The sequence below is a fragment of the Alligator sinensis genome, unplaced genomic scaffold, assembly GCF_000455745.1.
Source record: "Alligator sinensis unplaced genomic scaffold, ASM45574v1 scaffold118_1, whole genome shotgun sequence".
In the NCBI taxonomy this organism is placed as follows: Eukaryota; Metazoa; Chordata; order Crocodylia; family Alligatoridae; genus Alligator; species Alligator sinensis.
In genome coordinates this window covers 3,788,265-3,806,163 of record NW_005841850.1, presented here as the reverse complement: position 1 = coordinate 3,806,163, position 17,899 = coordinate 3,788,265, and the positions used below count along the sequence as shown (strand labels likewise).

General features: G+C 38.4%; 1 protein-coding gene across 1 annotated transcript in view; it reads left to right on the top strand.

Annotated features, from left to right (window-relative positions):
• The first annotated feature begins 1,364 nt into the window (after positions 1–1,364).
• The window catches only part of NF1 (neurofibromin 1), a 132,948-nt gene continuing 116,413 nt past the window's right edge, over positions 1,365–17,899 (top strand). Inside the window, exons 1-12 of the mRNA XM_025210962.1 lie at positions 1,365–1,416; positions 1,672–1,844; positions 5,247–5,330; positions 7,607–7,797; positions 10,232–10,338; positions 10,652–10,719; positions 11,055–11,130; positions 12,710–12,867; positions 13,662–13,835; positions 14,578–14,700; positions 14,963–15,037; positions 17,701–17,832. Of these exons, the coding sequence (XP_025066747.1) occupies positions 1,365–1,416; positions 1,672–1,844; positions 5,247–5,330; positions 7,607–7,797; positions 10,232–10,338; positions 10,652–10,719; positions 11,055–11,130; positions 12,710–12,867; positions 13,662–13,835; positions 14,578–14,700; positions 14,963–15,037; positions 17,701–17,832 (1,413 nt within the window). The remainder of the gene's footprint in view (positions 1,417–1,671; positions 1,845–5,246; positions 5,331–7,606; positions 7,798–10,231; positions 10,339–10,651; positions 10,720–11,054; positions 11,131–12,709; positions 12,868–13,661; positions 13,836–14,577; positions 14,701–14,962; positions 15,038–17,700; positions 17,833–17,899) is intronic.

The following is a 17,899-nucleotide window of genomic DNA, read 5'->3' as shown; positions in this document are numbered from 1 at the left end:
TTCAACAAAGACCTCCTTTCCCCATTTTAATGTGGTCTGATGGCTTGTAACCAACTGACTCTGGTAAACTGCACACAAGGGAAATGATTGGTCTGTGACCTTAGAAGAATTTACTGAGTGCAGCTTGAAACAAAGTGTCTAGTGTTCACAGAGTAGGATTAATATGTTTTGTCAAATTGCTCCAAGTCTTATCTTTGGTGGAATAGTTGCCTCTGAAGTCTAACTTTTGCTACTTGATGTAAAAGATCCTTCTTGACGGTCTTCTTTCTGCATCAGGCTGGGAGAAATTTTAGAAAGATTTATTTTTTTTGAATGTATTGTCACAAAATATAACTTTCATTAATCTACATATCGGGCATGCAGAGAAGATGGGAGAAAACAGATGCATCTTGCAACTGAGCACCTGAATTGAATCATTCACAAAGTATAGGCATTGATGAGTTGAATTGCAATGTATACAGAAGTGAAATGCCCTTTGAGCTCTCATCACAGAAATACTCACCGACAGGCTTTTGGGACAGATCCTGTGTCTTTGTATGACTTTGTGCCTAGCTCAGTGAAGCTCCAGATTGGAGTCTGAGAGTGCTACTGAAGTACAAATAGGACTTAAATTTTGTAACAAGAATAATTAAGGGTAAAATGTGCCACCGGCAACATCGCAAAAGAATCTGTGTAAAAGAGCTGTGTAGCATATGAAGGCTAGCAATGCTTTTCTAGGGTAAATTCAGCTGAGGATCTAAAGTTGGTTTTTATTGCTTGTTTGTTTTTCATACTTGGTTTGAGAGGAACAGTTGTTTCAAGAATAGTGCTGAAAATTATGTAATATTTTTAGATTGCATTAGATTGCACTATTTCAGCGACACTGCTGAAACTTTTTGCGCTTAGGAACTCTCTTTCATGCTCTCCATCTTACTATACCGCCTCTCATTTTATCACCCATGCTTTGCTTTTGGTGTTGATATTTCATTAGCACTGGGAGGACCCAATGAAGAAGAATCCCAGGTTTTTGGGCTAGGTACTATGCAGGCACACACCTAGTTTTCCATTAGCTTTCCCTTCCCAACAGTTGGGGTTAAATAGTTTTACTTGTCACTTCTAATACCAAACAGCTTCAGCAGCTGTCGGTTACCTGTTAATATTTACTGTACACCCTACATTTCAACTTGTGTGGAGGCTTGAAATGCACGGTCTGTCCACTGACTCATAATTGTCTTCATGGGCAATTCCTTTTCATGTTTCTTGTTCCTCCTCTAAGACTTAAAATTCTATTTTTACGGTAGAGTTCGAGTGCTGTTGTAGCTGTGATGGTCGAGGAAATGTGTGAGGTGAGGATTGTGGGTGACACCTATTACTGAACTGACTGCATGGTTGGACTTAGACGAGCTATCCAGTGCAGTGATTTGAATGAAGAAGAACGTACTGCATCCTTTTTATTATTATGAATAATTGTTTCTAAATGGAGACATTCTGTAGGACTGCGGTTACTTATTCATTTGGTTTGCGTGTCACACAATAAGAGATTTCTTAGCAGACGGACAGAGGAAGTAAAACAATCTTATATAAAAGTAAGGTACTGTGCTAACTTACTGTAAGGTTGCCTTTTTTAGACTCTTAAAGTTTTCTCTGCTGCTTTTCTCCTGTAAAAATGTCAGTCTCTATCTTGCTGTACAGATGTTAATAATACTCCTTTTTATTTGCAGCTTCCAATAAAAGCTGGCCAACAGAATACCCACACCAGAGTCAGCACAGAACATAACAAGGAATGCCTCATAAACATTTCCAAGTACAAGTTTTCCCTGGTCATAAGTGGTCTCACTAATATCTTAAAAAATGTTAATAATATGGTAAGTTCTTTCTGTTTTTGTTTGGATTTATCAAAAACTTTGGAATGTCTGGTCTGAAATGTGAGTCAAATTGCTGCTACGTGTTGTGCATTCAATAGGTTCTGGGTCCCCTTCCAGTTTCTCAACTTTAACTGCAGTAAAATTTAGCAACAGAATTGAAAGTAGTAATATACATATTGCATGTGAGGATGATGAGCTAGATATGGCAACAGAGTCTGAGAGAAGAATGCTAGTGATATTATATTCACTGGTACCTTTTTGGTTATCCATTGAGATAATAGATGATAACGGATATATTACTATTTGAGAGGTACAACTCAGCATGTTGCACTACCCTGTGTTTGTAAGCAATATGTGTACATGCATTCTCCAAATCATTGGAATATGTAGTGTAAATGATACTTGGTCAGTGAGGACTGGTTCTCTCCATCCCATGGCTTAAATATACCAGCTAACTGAAAAAGCATCCCAATAACATTGTGAGAGGAGAAGGGCACTTGCTCAAAGCTAGTGAGACCCTGGCAAGATGGGAGCTTTTCTGTTCACTCTTGTCAGAAACAGCATCTAAAGCCTGGACATAAGTCTCTCTAGTTTCTGCTCACATGTTCTGACATAAGCATTTCCTGAAGTCAATTGCAGGTGGCGTTGTCATCAATGACGCCCTCAAAAAAAGAGCTAAACAAGGTTATCAGTTAAGAACCATTAAGGAAATGGTTTGGGGTTGTCTAGTAGTCGCACTAAAGAGTGAATCTCCTGAGCTCATCCCTTACAGGTCAGTAGAAAAGAAAAATAAGTGAAGATGGGAGTGGAGTATATCCTGCACAGTTCGTCCCATGTTGCTGACATTTGATTTAGCTCAGTTGTGTAGAGTCATAGATGCTAGGGTCGGAAGGGACCTCAACAGATCATTGAGTCCCACCCCCTGCCTGGCCAGGAAAGAGTGCTGGAGTCAGGTGACCCCAGCCAGATGCCTATCCAGCCTTCTCTTAAAGACCCCCAAGGTAAGGGGAAGCACCACTTCCCTTAGAAGCCCATTCCAAATTTTAGCCACCCTTACCGTGAAGAATGATCGAGTGCGGTTAGCTTTGATGATTTCATCACACTGACGACTCATGTTCATCTTGGAGTCCACTATGACTCCGAGATCCCTTTCCCCTTCTGTACTGCTGAGAGAGTCATTTCTTAGCCAGTAGGTGGGCTAGATATTGTTACGCCCTAGGTGCAGCACTCTGCATTTGTCCTTGTTGTACTGCGTCCTGTTCTGATCTGCGCACTTTTCCAACCTGTCCAGGTCTGCCTGCAATTGTTCCCTACCCTCTGGAGTGTGCACTTCACCCCACAATTTAGTATCATCCACAGACTTGGACAGAGTACACTTCATGCCCATATCCAAGTCACTGATGAAGACACTGAAGAGTAAAGGTCCATGGACCAAGCCGTGTGGGATTCCAAGTTGTTCTTGGTTGAGTCAGAGATCTCATTAATGTTGAATTCTTGAGGGCTACAAGTTGGAGTAAAAGAATGGGAGAAAGAGGTTCCAAAGGACCTTCCTTCCAATTTCCTGAAGCATATTCTTAAACTCAAAGGTTTAACATAACATGAATGGTCTCCATCAATGCTCAGTTTGTCTGAGGAGCAGCAAAATGCACAATAAATTCACTTCCAAAAAAATATGCCAGAGCATTATTGGATCCCCTTTTTCATTAATATTAACAATGGAAGCATCTTTGGTGCCTGATACCAGAGGAAGGAAGAAAAAAAAACCAACTAGTGGTAAAGGTATTAATTATGGTCAAAAGTGTTTATTCAAGGAAAAATAAAAATTACCTTTTTGCTGGCCAGATATGGAGTTTGAGGAGCCTTTTAAGAGGAGAGGGATGAAATAAAACACCTTTCATGGGGGAATATGTTCCAAATACTAGGATTCATCATCATAAAGTTGATTGCTTACTAACTGTCACTGCTTGGGTGGATTTGCAAAAAAGGCAGGTGATAATGCCAGCTTGCATACTTGTTAGAAAGAGATAGAAAGGACAGCAAAAGCTTACAGTGTTAAAAGCCATAGAAACTAATGGGGCCAGCAAATAAATCAGCTGCCCACTCTACATATTAGTAATGTGCGGAGGATAAAAATCTTCCATAATTTACTTGTTAGCTCAAATCAGAGAGCGAAAACATGCTGCTCTGCAGCGAATGAACAGTAAGCAACCTAAAATCCTACCTGTTATCTTCATTCAGAGGGAATTATAATTAAACCTCCTGGGCATGAGGAAATCTGTTGATGTTTGAGGTTATTGTAGGATAAACTGGGGTGCAAACTATAGAGCTAGAAGAAACGTTTGTGTAGCTTTTCAGGGAAATGGCATAACTGAATTTATTAACCCAAGTTGATGCTGCTAAATGAATCCTTCCTGAAAGTCCTTACTTGCCTTAAAGTACAGGCAAGAAGGAATGTGTCTCTTCATCAGTGTCCTAAACCAAACAGCAAGGATTGGGCTTTTCCATGATTAAAGAAGAGATGCGAGCTCATTCAGTAGCTAATACTTTTCAAGGGTTCCTCCATCAGAGTCAGGAAACTCCAGTAGTGTCATCATAGTCCACATTTAGAGAAAAGATCTAGTTAGAAGACCTTGTTCTCTCCAAAAATCTATAGCTATTTGAACTAACCTTTCAGGCAACTTTAAATATAACAGGAGAATGTAGTGTTCTAGCTACAGACAATGGTACCAGTTGTATTTTTGGGTATCTTTTCTCTGCTTTGTTCTTCTGTTCCAGTCCAAATATTGACATAATTGGCCATTGGCGCTGGTAGTGAAACCGGATGCTAGCGTAAATACCTGACAGATGGAATCTTGTGTCCTAGATTTAAAATTCAGCATCTGCTTTGAGGTTCTGGTATTATGTGAGCTTTTTCCTGTGGGTCTGTGCTAAATTTTGAACCACTGAGAAGCTACAGATTTGTGGAAGCTCAGTTGTGTTAGGTGATATTGGCAGTGAAATAAAGCATGGAAGAAATGAAAAGATAAACAGTATTAGATCCTAGATTAACTTCCAGAGAAGTGTAGCCTTTGTTGTTTGTCTGGATTTTGGGTTCATAAAAGTGAGGGGCTGGCTGAGCTCCCCACTTCAATTGCTAGTTCACCTCCAGGCATGTTGTTCTGTGGTTCTGCTGGTGCAGTACAAGTTAATCATGTCAAAACTGTTGTGATACTTTTGGGCAGGAGTTAAGATATAACTGTTAATCTCCTTTTGTTTGTCCTATTTCCAAGTTTGTACCCAGAATTCTGAAGGTTGATAGGCTAGGACATAAACCTTTTGTGCTTCCTAACCCCCATCCACCTGTAATTTTTAGCATAATCTACAGGTTGTACATCTGAGCTAAATCTGTATCTCTTTTTCTAGAGGATATTTGGAGAAGCTGCTGAAAAGAATTTATATCTCTCTCAGCTGATTATATTGGATACACTGGAAAAATGTCTTGCAGGGGTGAGTTGTCATTAACCCTAAGTTGGTAAAGCCTATGTAAACAGAAAGCAGAAGTCATACATAGGGTTGTGTGCTAGCTGCTGCTAAAATTGGAAGCAATTTATGTCACATAACAGGATAGATGCTAATGTTAGAAAAAAAACTCCTGTGCATTGAAATGTTAGTGCAAGTGATAGAATAAGAATGAATTGTAAAATGTTTCGTCTCCTTCCTAATATGTAGTACGTAACTGTGATTAAAAATGTCTCAATTTTCAACTTAAGGAGCCCAAAAAGCTTTCAAAACTGACCTGCCCTCCGCTTCCTCCTCTTGCAGAACTCTTAATGATACCGCTTTTTTTCTCTGGCAATTCATATGAAAAATTAGTAGCAAACAGCTCTACTAAAACCAACTGTTGTGTTCATAGGAGACAGAGTTTGGTGTAGAAACAGATCCTAGTGCGAAGTTTCTACTGGATCTGCATATGTGGAAAGTTTCTAAGTAGGTTAACCAACAAAATTATAAAATCCTTTCATGTCACAATTCAGACAGTATAAAAAATTAAAGGGTAGCTTTACAGTCAATGGTAGAGTAATACATAGATTAAATGAAAATAAAAATCCTTATTAAAGTTTATGGAAGCCCACTTTTCTTAAATAAGGCAGAGATTTCTTGCAACTTACATTTGTTGATGTAATTTTATTTTGGTTTGTGTAACTGTATACACAGACAGAAACCTTTGCTGTCACCATACTAAAGATTACTTTTGCAGGTGTTTCCTCGTTTACATTAGTTAACCTTGTACAAACTTCCAGTGGGAGTCCAGTCTTGAGGTTTCCACAGAAACTTTCCTATTTCATTCAAATCTGTGCTGAGAGGCAGTTTGCTTTTACCTTTGGGATATAAACAGTTGTACAGTTCTTTCTGCAAAGTTGTATACTTGCAAAGACAAACCTTAGCTTGGGTGAAATCTTTGCGTTTCTACTTTATTCCTTTAACCAGAAAGGGATTGCTTTTGAACTCAGGATGGATGGATGTAATGAAATCATCTAAGCTTGCAATTCTGTTGTGCCGGCTTTAAAAGATCTTTCACTTTAAACACACTAGGATTTGATTTGTAAATGTAGTAAGTACTTTTATTCAACATAAATGCTCTGTTTCAAATTCATGAACAATGAGATATGGGTAAATGCACATCACAGAGTAGGTTTCAACTTTAAGTCAATAACCTATTTTTCTTTACTTTTCTTCCTGTAATGTTTTGTGCTTTAGACTTGTCAAACTTTCCTGAATTCTTTTCTTTAAAGGGTGCACACCCCAAAATCCAAAGTTTTGGAAACCCCAGTGTTCTTCGTGTACATGATGACATTTCTTTTAACAGCTTAAAATTGTACTGAATGCCTCTTGCTTTGTCAGTTCAAATAAGCAGTTTGAGCCAGTATACATTTAATAAGATAGAGCCAAAGTTGTATACAAAGAGAGTTGTGTTCTGTGATATCTTCAGACATTTCTTGCTTAATGTTTCACCAAGTTCTCATGGCAACAAGACTCAGGTCAACTGAGTGGGAGTGGCTGCAACTTCCCAATTCCCTATTGGAAATTCATTGGTAGAATTTTAGAAAGCTTTAAATACTGACCCTTCTGTCAAGACTTGTTCTTAGTAGAGCAAAGTTGCACTTCACATTCTTTGTAAAATAGTTTCCATGTCTCATACTGTGCAAATTGGGGAAAAAGGATTTTCTCCTACAGGAAGGTCTAGCCATCCTTGTTCTTGTCTGGATTCATACTGTGAGTCAGCAGGGGAGCACCCTCTTTTCTGTCTACTCTTCTCTCCCGACTTGGAGAGATGGAGCAGCCAAAAAACTGAGAGAGGACTGGGGGTGGGCGAGGTTGGGTGGAGGGAGGGGATTAGTTTTCATCTTATCCTCATTAGCCAAGCAAGGATCACTCAGTTGCCTTCCCCCTGTGTGTTATGCAGGTTGAAATGGCCTCGGGGACCATTTCAGTCCTGTCAAGGATTCAGAGGTCGAACCCTCTCTCTACAGAGGGAGTTGATCCTTTGAAGCATTCAAATTTTTTGCTTGAAAATGTTTTGATAATCCAGTCAATACTTAATGGTACTGGGCAACTAATGGACTCGCAGTTTCTAGAAACATACCTGCAAAGGTAAAGTAGTAGTGTGTATAAAGCAAGAAGTTCAGATTTCTCCCTTTGATGGCAGTGACTAGATAACATTTCTGCATGTAAAGCTACAAAATGGAGTTTCGGGAAATCTTAATGTGATGTTTCTGATTTAGCAACCAAAGGACACCATGCGGCTAGATGAGACGATGCTGGTCAAACAGTTGCTGCCAGAAATATGCCACTTTATCCACACCTTCCGTGAAGGAAACCAACATGCAGCCGAGCTTCGCAATTCTGCCTCTGGGGTTCTTTTCTCTCTCAGCTGCAATAACTTTAATGCCGTCTTTAGCCGCATTTCCACCAGGTGAGTGCTTGGATGGTATAGCTTATGCAGTGGGTTAGAAATTTATCAGCTACTATAAGAATTGTTTGGATTTAATCCATGGAGTTGAAAATAAAGCTCTGCCTTGAACTGCAGGTTTTCTGATCTGGAAAATATTAAAACTCTTTTAAATGCTAGTGGGGTATTTGTGTTTAACAAGGATGTTAATTGTCTGAATAAAATTCCTTTCTTATTCCAGAACTTTGCTTAACTTCCAACCGATAAAAACTTACCTTATAGCTGATTTTCTGCATGCTAGATTAATTTATTTTTAGAGACAGAACCCTAGAGAAATAGGGCTGGAAGGGACCTCAGGAGGTCATTTTGTCTAAGCCTCTTGAAGACGGAAACATTTCTGCCTAAAACATCGTAGTCAAGTGTTTGTCTAATTTTGCACTTAAAACTTCCAGTGATGGGGACTCCACATCTCCAGGCAATCTGCTCCAGCGCTTAATCGCCTTCATGGTTAGACATTTCTTCCTAATATCCTAATAAATATCCCTTGTAATTTAAGCTCACTTCTTAGTGTCTCCTGTGGACATGGGAAATAGTTGATTACCATCCTCTTTGTAACAACCATTTTGGTTCATGAAGATTGTTATCAAATCACATTCAGTTTTTTCTTCTTTAGACTTACTTAATCCCAGTTCTTCCAATCTACCCTTGTATATATTCTAGATCTCTAATAATTTTTGGTTCCTTTCCTCTGCCCTTTTTACAATTTATCCTTAGCGTTAGTGCCGTTATGTCCTTTGCCAGCCCACGAAGGTTGCCTAGTAAACTTTTATTAAGGCAATGGTTTTAAGTACTTTTGAAACTTGTGTGAAATGGCTTAATGCTTACCTGCGTAGGATGATTATAACCAGGAACAGGTCTGTTAAAATTGGATCCTGTGCTACCTTGTTAGTGTTGGACAGCAACAAATGTGCCAGATTGAGCTATTTTGATACAGCCTACTTGAAATAAGAAATTGTGCACCCTATATAATTAGACCTTCCAGAACATTTGAAAGGAGGTGCATTCCCATTTCAGAAAACTAACTAGGTAAACATTTAATTCACTGAAATCTCATTTTTTCCTCAAATGTGAAAGGGTTTTAATAGCCTTAGTTTTAAGGACCTAGACTTGGCATTCAGCATGGAGGATGTGGTTTTTGCTAAGTGAGTGGATTACATTCAATTTCTTATGCAGTAGGAAATAATTCTTCCCATGTATTACACAGGCAATAGTTAAAACAGTTAACCTAGTCTTGCATATAGTTCTTTAATCTATATTTGTTCATACATCTGTGCTATAGTTTAGAAGTTGTGCTCTGAAAGCTTTTTTTTTACTCCTTGCTTGGTTTTGAAATTGAAGGCTAGCTTTTAAACTGGACTTCACTTTTTTTTTTCCCCCACACAATCCTGTCTTTCACTTCAACCTGGCTGGTACAGAAATGGTTAAACATTTGGCCAATTGTTGCTGATCTCCACAGGGGTCAGCCTGCCAACAGTTAACATTGCTGATCTTTTGACCTGTGCTTCCTGTTTAGGCATATTTCTAGGCCTTGTACAGCAGCTGGGGGATTTTTGGCATGTAAAGCACAGCATCAGGGACCTTCCCATTCCCAGCGTGGGCTGTTAAATTTTCCCCACATTGATGAAATGAAGACTGCTTTTGTGTGTAATGCTAGAAATCGCATATCATGTCAAATATACGTCTGTAGCTTTGGAACAGACCATGGCCATCCTTAACTTGCAGGACCATATGATTTAGTTATTAGGACCTTGTGATCTGGGACGGTGTTAGTAAGTCGTCATCAAAAAAGGAGGGAAGAAATTTACTAACTTATCATTGTGCTTAAGCTGATGTGATTAAAACAAAATGAGTTTCACTAGGGACAGGAAAACCTGGCCTTCCTTTTAGTTGAAGAGGGCTGCTACAGGTCCCTTGGGACCTAATGAGTGCTGGTGATTATTGTCCAGATGTTCTAGCTCAAGTATAAAGCACGATATTTGCTCTTCAGGGATGTTGGCCTAAAGGCTCCATCAGCCAGGAAGGTTGGTACTTTTAGGTGAAAGGCAATATTGATTGCATCCATAGCATAGTAAATAGCTAGAGGACATAGGGTAAAATGCTGTTGTAAATATACGTATCAACAGATGGTGTTGGAAGCTGGCTAATAGCTTGGAGTGTTGAGCATTTAATCTCAGAAACAATTTTTTCTAAGACGATGAAAGGAAAACGTTGTATAAAATTAACTTTTTATCATCCAAGTTTTACTTTCAATTCTTGAGTCTGACTAAGTTCCATTTAGGAGTCAGGAGAGGATCCTGTCCTTATGCCTTTAATATTCACAGGTTTAGCATTGTAGAAATGAACACATCAGTCATTGCTGACACCATTCGTTTTGGTAAGTTACTTTTCATATTTTTAGATTACAGGAGCTGACTATGTGCTCGGAAGATAATGCTGATGTTCATGATATTGAACTCTTACAGTACATCAGTGTGGACTGTGCAAAACTAAAACGACTATTGCAAGGTAGGCTGAGAGCTGAACCTGTATCTGTGAAGGCTGATCTACATAATTTTATGCTGCTAGACATAGATATAGTTAAATTGGTGCATCTGTATTTGCATAAAGGTGCGTGTTGCTATGGGTCTTACTATGTATATTGGTTTTGAAATAATATAATGTGCTAAAGCCATTAACATTATAATTTGTTTAAAGGTTTAAAAAAAACTCCAGATATTTGGCCCTTTAGATACCGTACTAGGATGAATTAATACATACTCTACACTTGTTTTGAAGGAAAAACCCTTTTAACAAATACTGAAATATTTTATTGTTTCAGAGACAGTGTTTAAGTTTAAAGCCCTAAAGAAAGTAGCTCAACTGGCTGTTATTAACAGTCTTGAAAAGGCAAGTATTTTACCATTGTTATATTTGGGCCTGAATTTTTCATATTGTTCCTCAATTATTGATTTGAAGGCTCATTCTATCTTTTAATTTGGGAACCTGTAAAGCAGCATAGGTTACACAGCAAATCATCTGTTTTGACACCTCTAACTTACAGGAAAGTTATTGTTTTTTGGGTGGGTGGTGAAATTAAATGACACATTATAAAAACACTGCCTGCTGACTCTGAAGGGTAGAATAACATCTCTTTGCCCCTAGAAATTGATTTTGTAAATTGAATTTATTTCTTAAACTGATGGTTATGTATGCTTAAAGATGTGTTGCCTTGTCTCTTGTAGGCATTTTGGAATTGGGTGGAAAACTATCCTGATGAATTCACAAAACTGTACCAGACACCACAGACCGATATGGCTGGTAAGGAATAACCAGCCATTTTAACATGTACTTTTTGAAAGCTGATTTGGATTTGTCAGGTTAAGTTGCGCCCCCCCCCCTTTTACTTTGAGAATTAGCAGCTTCAGTGAATTTTGAATGTGCCTTGCTTTTGGGGCAGAAGAGATGCTTTTTTGTCTCCTTTGGCGGTACAGACAAGGATGTATGCTTGCTTGTTTCCCTGAACCACAAGTGGAAGTGGGTGGTAAGAGGTGGGGTCTGGACATTTTCCTTTAGACCTTTATTTTGGTGCACATAAGTAAACAGCACATGAATGCAAAGTGTATCTTGTAAACATATAATAATGGGTTTACAAATACACGTTAGACCCTGATACAGGGAAAGTATGCCATCCTGACCTCAGAATGGGTACTTAGGCCTTTTGTGTTAAGTCTCTTCCTGACTAGGAATAGATCAAAGCACATGTGTAAATGCTTTCCAGAGTCATAACAGCCCAATGTAGCCACAATGGCAAGTTCAGACATGGTTGCAGAACACAACTGTTTCCTCTGTGTAGACCAATCTAGGCTATTTCCCATCTGTGTTTTGTTTTTTCCCTTTCTTCCTCATCCTCAAACTTCATGTCAGGTTTTCTGCATATATGGATACTCAAGGGATCCTTTTAGTTTCCATTTATTCCATAGGAAGAGTATGGGTTTGAACTCTGAATACAGGTCAAAGGATCTGTTACTCCTGTATGCACATGTTAATATTTATGGCTGCTTGCAGACATTAAAAAACCCCCCAAAAACGGCACTTTACTTTAAATTTGGCATGTTCCCATGCTGGGCCCAGCATATGCCCAGAAGAGGCAGCGTGTTAGTTGGACCTGGCTAAACTGATGTCTGTACAGATCGGGTGCTTTTTTGGTGCTTTCTTCTAATAGCTGATTGAATCAGCTCAACTAAAGGTGCCAAAAGGCCCAATCTTTACAGACACTGTAGAGCCAGGCTGAAGCAACACACTGCTGCTTCTGGTAAAGCACATTGTGCAGGGGTGTGGTGGGGACGTGTTTTTTGTTTTTGTTATTTTAACATCTGCAAGCAGCCAATGTTACTTGTGTATGAACATATTTTCCACTTAAATTATACTAGCATTTAGTGAACTGATCATTCAGAAAAAGAATGACTCCTCATTCATTTTTAAAAAGGTGAAATATTTAAAGCAAATATTTAACGTTCGTGCGTGCAAATTACAGTGCTTTATGGCGCAGGGTTTACGATCAATCATGTTTTTGTCTTGGGCATTCGAATTGCTCTGTCTTTTTCATTTCTTAATTTTTCTAAAGGCAGTACCTAGCCCTTGCATAGCATTTCTCTTCCGTGGATAGTGTGCATGTCTGAAACACCACATAGCAGTAGTTTTAGTGCATAAATCATGTGTTCAGCTTTCCTGTTCTTATTTCTTTTGTTTATGGAACTTAAGTCCTAATGTTTGTAGTCCTTTTTCCTTTGAGTGGTAATGTTCTTTGCCAAACAGCAAATGTAAGCTAAACGTAGCAGGGTATTTTAATGTTATTTTTTCAACTCTTTGGTAGTCATTTGGGTGTTTTTAAATGTAGACTGCGCAGAGAAGTTGTTTGACTTGGTGGATGGCTTTGCCGAAAGCACAAAGCGGAAAGCAGCAGTTTGGCCACTGCAAATCATTCTTCTCGTCCTGTGTCCAGAGATCATCCAAGATATAGCTAAGGATGTGGTGGAAGAAACCAAAATAAACAAGGTGAAGAAAATGTTGTCTTAGTCGATAGACATCCAAGTTACAGAAGTGTTTTGTAGTGGCATGCTACATGGAGCTTTGAGGTCTTGAGGACCTTACTTAACCTTTTGCTTTCTCGACCCTCAAAATCTTGTGTAATATGGATTTTCTGCTTGACAAAGGTTACATAGATATTCTGGTGCAGAGCAATAAGTCATTTGCTTATGGAGGTACTAAACAAAATTTTACCTAAGCACTCAGCTCTGTCAGCCTTGAGACCAAAGAACTGTCAAGAGTTTTGAATCCTCATATTCTGCGCTGCATGCTTTAGTAAAGTGTAGCATTAGTTTTAGCATGTCTGCGTTGTACTTGCTATGTTTTTGGGGTGTATGAATATGTAGCTTACAAATGTAATACTACAAAAGGGATAGAATTTGATATGGCTACAGAAGTTTGCAGTTAAATAGTGGCAGTCATCTGTTTTTGTAGCATCCGGGCCAACCACGATAAAATCGAATGTATGATGATACCATAACACAACTGCAAATGGTACAAAATTAAGTTCTGTAATGAATAAAATGTACTTTTCTAAACTGACTAATCATAATATTTTGAAACATCAGACGATACCTTTCAAATCAAATACTTGAGTTTCTTCCACTGCCCCACTATCCCTCTTTTACTGATTTCTCACTAAATGTCTGGAATATGTTTTTTAAAGACATGTATTTAAAGATATAAAAGCTCTGTCCTGAGCTCACCAAACGGGTTATAACTTTTTTTTTTCTCTTTTGGGTTGGTATATTTGAATTCTGCAGAAACTGTTTCTGGACAACCTCAGGAAAGCGCTGGCAGGCCATGGTGGGAGCAGACAGCTGACTGAAAGTGCTGCTATTGCTTGTGTTAAACTGTGCAAAGCGTCTACATACATCAACTGGGAGGATAACTCTGTCATTTTCCTTCTGGTGCAGTCCATGGTGGTAGATCTCAAGGTAAAGAGGAGGAGAAACTTCAGACTTGGAGCTTATGAGGACCTCTGTGCTTAGGATATTTAATATTCAAAATAAAATGTGTGTTATCTTTAACTACAAACCAGAACGTCTTTTCATGGAGTGTTTTTAAGACTTCTTTATCAGAAAGCTCTGTGCCTTCTAATATTAGAACTTCTCTTCTGTTGCAGTTTATTTGCAGTCCTTAATTGTATCTCACATGCTGCTCTGTCTCTTGACTTAATACATTTCATTTCCACTAACTGCAGCATGGTTGAGAGAACTGGGGGATTTTATTTTCGTGCAACCAGTGTCCTGCAAGCACTGTCCTGTAATGCTCAAACCTGCCCATTTTTTGCTTTCAGAGCATCCCGTTAACTGTAGGTAATACAACAAGTAATGAATCCATCAACTGACGCCCTGCAATGACTAAATGGGTTCATTAAAGATAAAGGGGGCTAGCCTTTCACTCGGAATTTCCTGGTTAGTGTTCATTAGTTAAGATACTGTCTATGAAAATCCAAGCTTAAGGTAGATCCTTTCTTCAGGTTTATTAATGGTTAGTTAATATTAGCCTAGTTAAAACATTAACAAGTTTAAGAAACAACAAGTATAAGCAGATTTTTTTTTTTTTTTTTACAGTGCAAGTGTTAGAAGAGCAAGTCTGTCTCTGACTTTTGTAAATGTATTGGTATATTAGAAGTGAAAAGCAGTAACCTCCATACCCAAACCGTTTTTTGTCTAGAACTTGCTGTTTAATCCGAGTAAGCCATTCTCAAGAGGTAATCAGAATGCAGATGTGGATCTTATGATTGACTGCTTAGTTTCCTGCTTCCGCATAAACCCCCACAACAACCAACATTTTAAGGTGAGGCTCTCTCTTTTCAGAAAAGCAGTCTTTCCTGATGATGTAGACATCAGGGTTGGGCTAGCAGCATCTAGAAATTCATAAATAATTGTAATAAAATCTGTTCTTAACTGGTTAGACATACTTTAAAATGCCATTCTTAGTGTTGTTTTAGTATTGCCGTTATTTTTTTAATGTCCTGTTTCCAGTGTTCTGTTTGATCTGATCTGAGAGCTGTTAAAGATTAACAGTATTCATAAATGGCCTTTTTTTTTTCTTTTAGATCTGCTTGGCGCAGAATTCCCCATCAACATTTCATTATGTCTTGGTAAATTCACTTCACCGAATAATCACAAATGTAAGTTTCAAAATAAAAGTGAAATCAAGTTTCAAAGTTTCAAGTGAAATCAGTTGGACAGTACCACATTTCACTTGAGAAGAGATCAAGAATGAGCTTTTAATCTGAGGCTGTGTGTTCGAAAGGCTTAATTAATCCAGAGATTTGTGATTTCTGTTTAGGAGTCCAAATATTGATATGGAAGGAGTTTAAACAGTGCTCAACATTCTCATGCTACTAATTCCTTCACATGCCGCAGGGTTTTCTCGTTAATAAGCAATGCGATTCAGGCCCCTCTGTTCATCCATTCCTAGGTTAGTTTCCCCTCTTAGGTGTCTCCAGCTCAATTTAAATGTGCAGAAATGTCAGGATGAAAATGTAAGTTTTATTTTGCTCCTTTTCATATTACGTGTGCCTGTAATTTTCATGTTACTATTGCATAACAAATAAGTATAGCAGTCTCATTATAGCAGTTCCTTTACTTCCCCAATCCTTTTATTCCTTTCAGTGCAGCCTTCCCGGGGAAGCAAATTTCTCACTTGTAGTATGGCAGTGTTTAGGGGCCTCAGACACAGACCAGAGCTCCGCTGTGCTTAGGCAAATGCTTCCTGTCCCAAGAAGCTTAAGAGTTTACAATCTAAGATAAATGACAACAGGTGGCTGCAGTGAACAGCTGGGGGGACTTGGTATGGAGTAAAAAGACAAGGCAGCATTTTTTTTTAAGAAGTAAAACCTCCTAGAGCAGAGTTGAATCCAGTCCAAGTAGATGTTAGTACATTTCAGCCCTACGAACTCTAACTTTGAATGCCACCCATCTCTGCCAGCACTGTGCTCTGCAGGAAAGCCATGCAAGTTCCTCGAGAACTACTGTTGAGCTTTTCTTCATAGACCTCCTGTAACTAGCCCCTTTCTTCACTGAAACTTGAAATTTGATTGCTACGTTAAAGAAGCAGAACTACATTTTGAACGTGGATTTATCTTGCCCTTTTAAATAAAAAGCAGTTTGCTTAAATTTGGTAGGATAGACCATGTGCCCATGCATGGATTGGGAACTGCCCTGAGGCTGAATGTCAGCCTTTTGGACTTTCATAGTAAAACAGAATTTAGGCATGCTGCTCTCTCTGTCTTTGATACGTGACCTGTACTTTTTGCATGTTTGAAAGTACCTTCTAATGAAACACAAATGCAGCAGGAAATAGGATCTTTTGCAATAACTCACTCTTCCTACAAAAGACATATAGAAAGTGCAAGGTAGAAACAAATAAAAACACTAATGTCATTCCGACCCAGTGAAATCGGGGCGTGGAGGGTGAAACCTTTTTCAAAAGGAACATGTCTCCTACTGCAGACAGTTGCATCTGAAATTGGATCTTAATTAGCAACATTTCATTAATCTCTTTAATGAATCTCTTTACTGAGTTGTTTCCAGAGACAGTTTTGGAGTTTAAAAGACTTTGATCTTGAAATGGAGACTGTTAAAGATGAAAGATATATAAGCAAGTAGTCAGGCTTTTGTTTAAATAGATTGTGTTCATTTTTGTATGACCTGCTACATTATATTCTTCCAGTTATTTCCATAGTGTTAAAGGTGGCCTCACTACAGGAAGTATAAAAGGGTGGGACGTTATGTTGATTAGATCCATATATCTGTATAGTATTGTATATAAATAAGAATTTAAAGGTATGATTTGGGGGAACAGCTTCTGAATCTGGTTAAGAAAAAAAAAAGACCACAATACTATTCTCAGGGTTTGCAGTTGCTCATGTAAATATGCCACTGCGCATCTATAGGTCCTTAAAATGTTACCATTTGCTTTTATAATGTTTATGAATGGAATGGCAGTGTTAAATTGCTATTCAGTTTTCTTCTAATAACACTCAACAATCATCTTAAATTAACTTACTTAACTTAGAACTTGTTACCATTCTGAGAGAAATTTGGCCTGAGAATAATGCAAAAGTCTTAATATAGATAAGCATCTAAATCAGGCCATGGCATCAAGTTCTAGGATGTAAAAATAAGTTGGTATACTAGGGAGTCAGGGTGAGGTGACTGTGGGATTAATTTTTCTTTGCAACAACAAGGTGCAAAGAATTTTCATTGCTGCAATTTGTTGTGCAAGTATTTGCTTTCCATACTACAGTTAATATGTCATGGCATAAACAGTTGCTAACTTCTCTTAAGCTTTATTACTGGCTTGCTGGCTTTCAATATGTTTCAGTTTCTAATGAATTGAGTTGCATGATTGAATAGTCAAGTTAAAAGTATTATACACTCATTCTGTATTTCTTCTGGCCTGAGCCCTTTCACAGTTAAGTTCTGTAACGGTTTGTTTTATGTACAAGGTGGCAGATCATAAAGGAGACAGCATAGTAACCAACTAAAGTTAAATGATTTTGTGTGAAATATAATCTAAGCAGGTATTACAGATTGAGTGCTTGGTTAGAGGAGATAATTAACAAATTTTCTTTCAAGACTTTACAAAGTATTCATGTTCTTCAAAATAATTTAACGCTTCTTTTTTCCCCCTCTTTCTCCCTGCAGCTCCATTACATTAGTTGCATTTGCCATGTGCAGGGCTGTAGCTATTTTGAAAAGATATTTTAAAAAATTGCAAGGGGACCACATGTGTATCCTGTTTGCTCCTTTAGACAGTGATGCTAACAAAATGCGTATTTCCTAGTCTGCACTGGACTGGTGGCCCAAGATTGATGCTGTTTACTGTCACTCTGTGGAACTCCGCAGCATGTTCAGTGAAACACTTCATAAAGCTATACAGGGTTGTGGGACTCACGCGACAATTCGGATGACCCCGGTAAGGTTTGGGTTTGTGTGTTTTTAAGTTTTGTTTCTTCCCCATTGCTTTTTCTGTGTCTCCATTC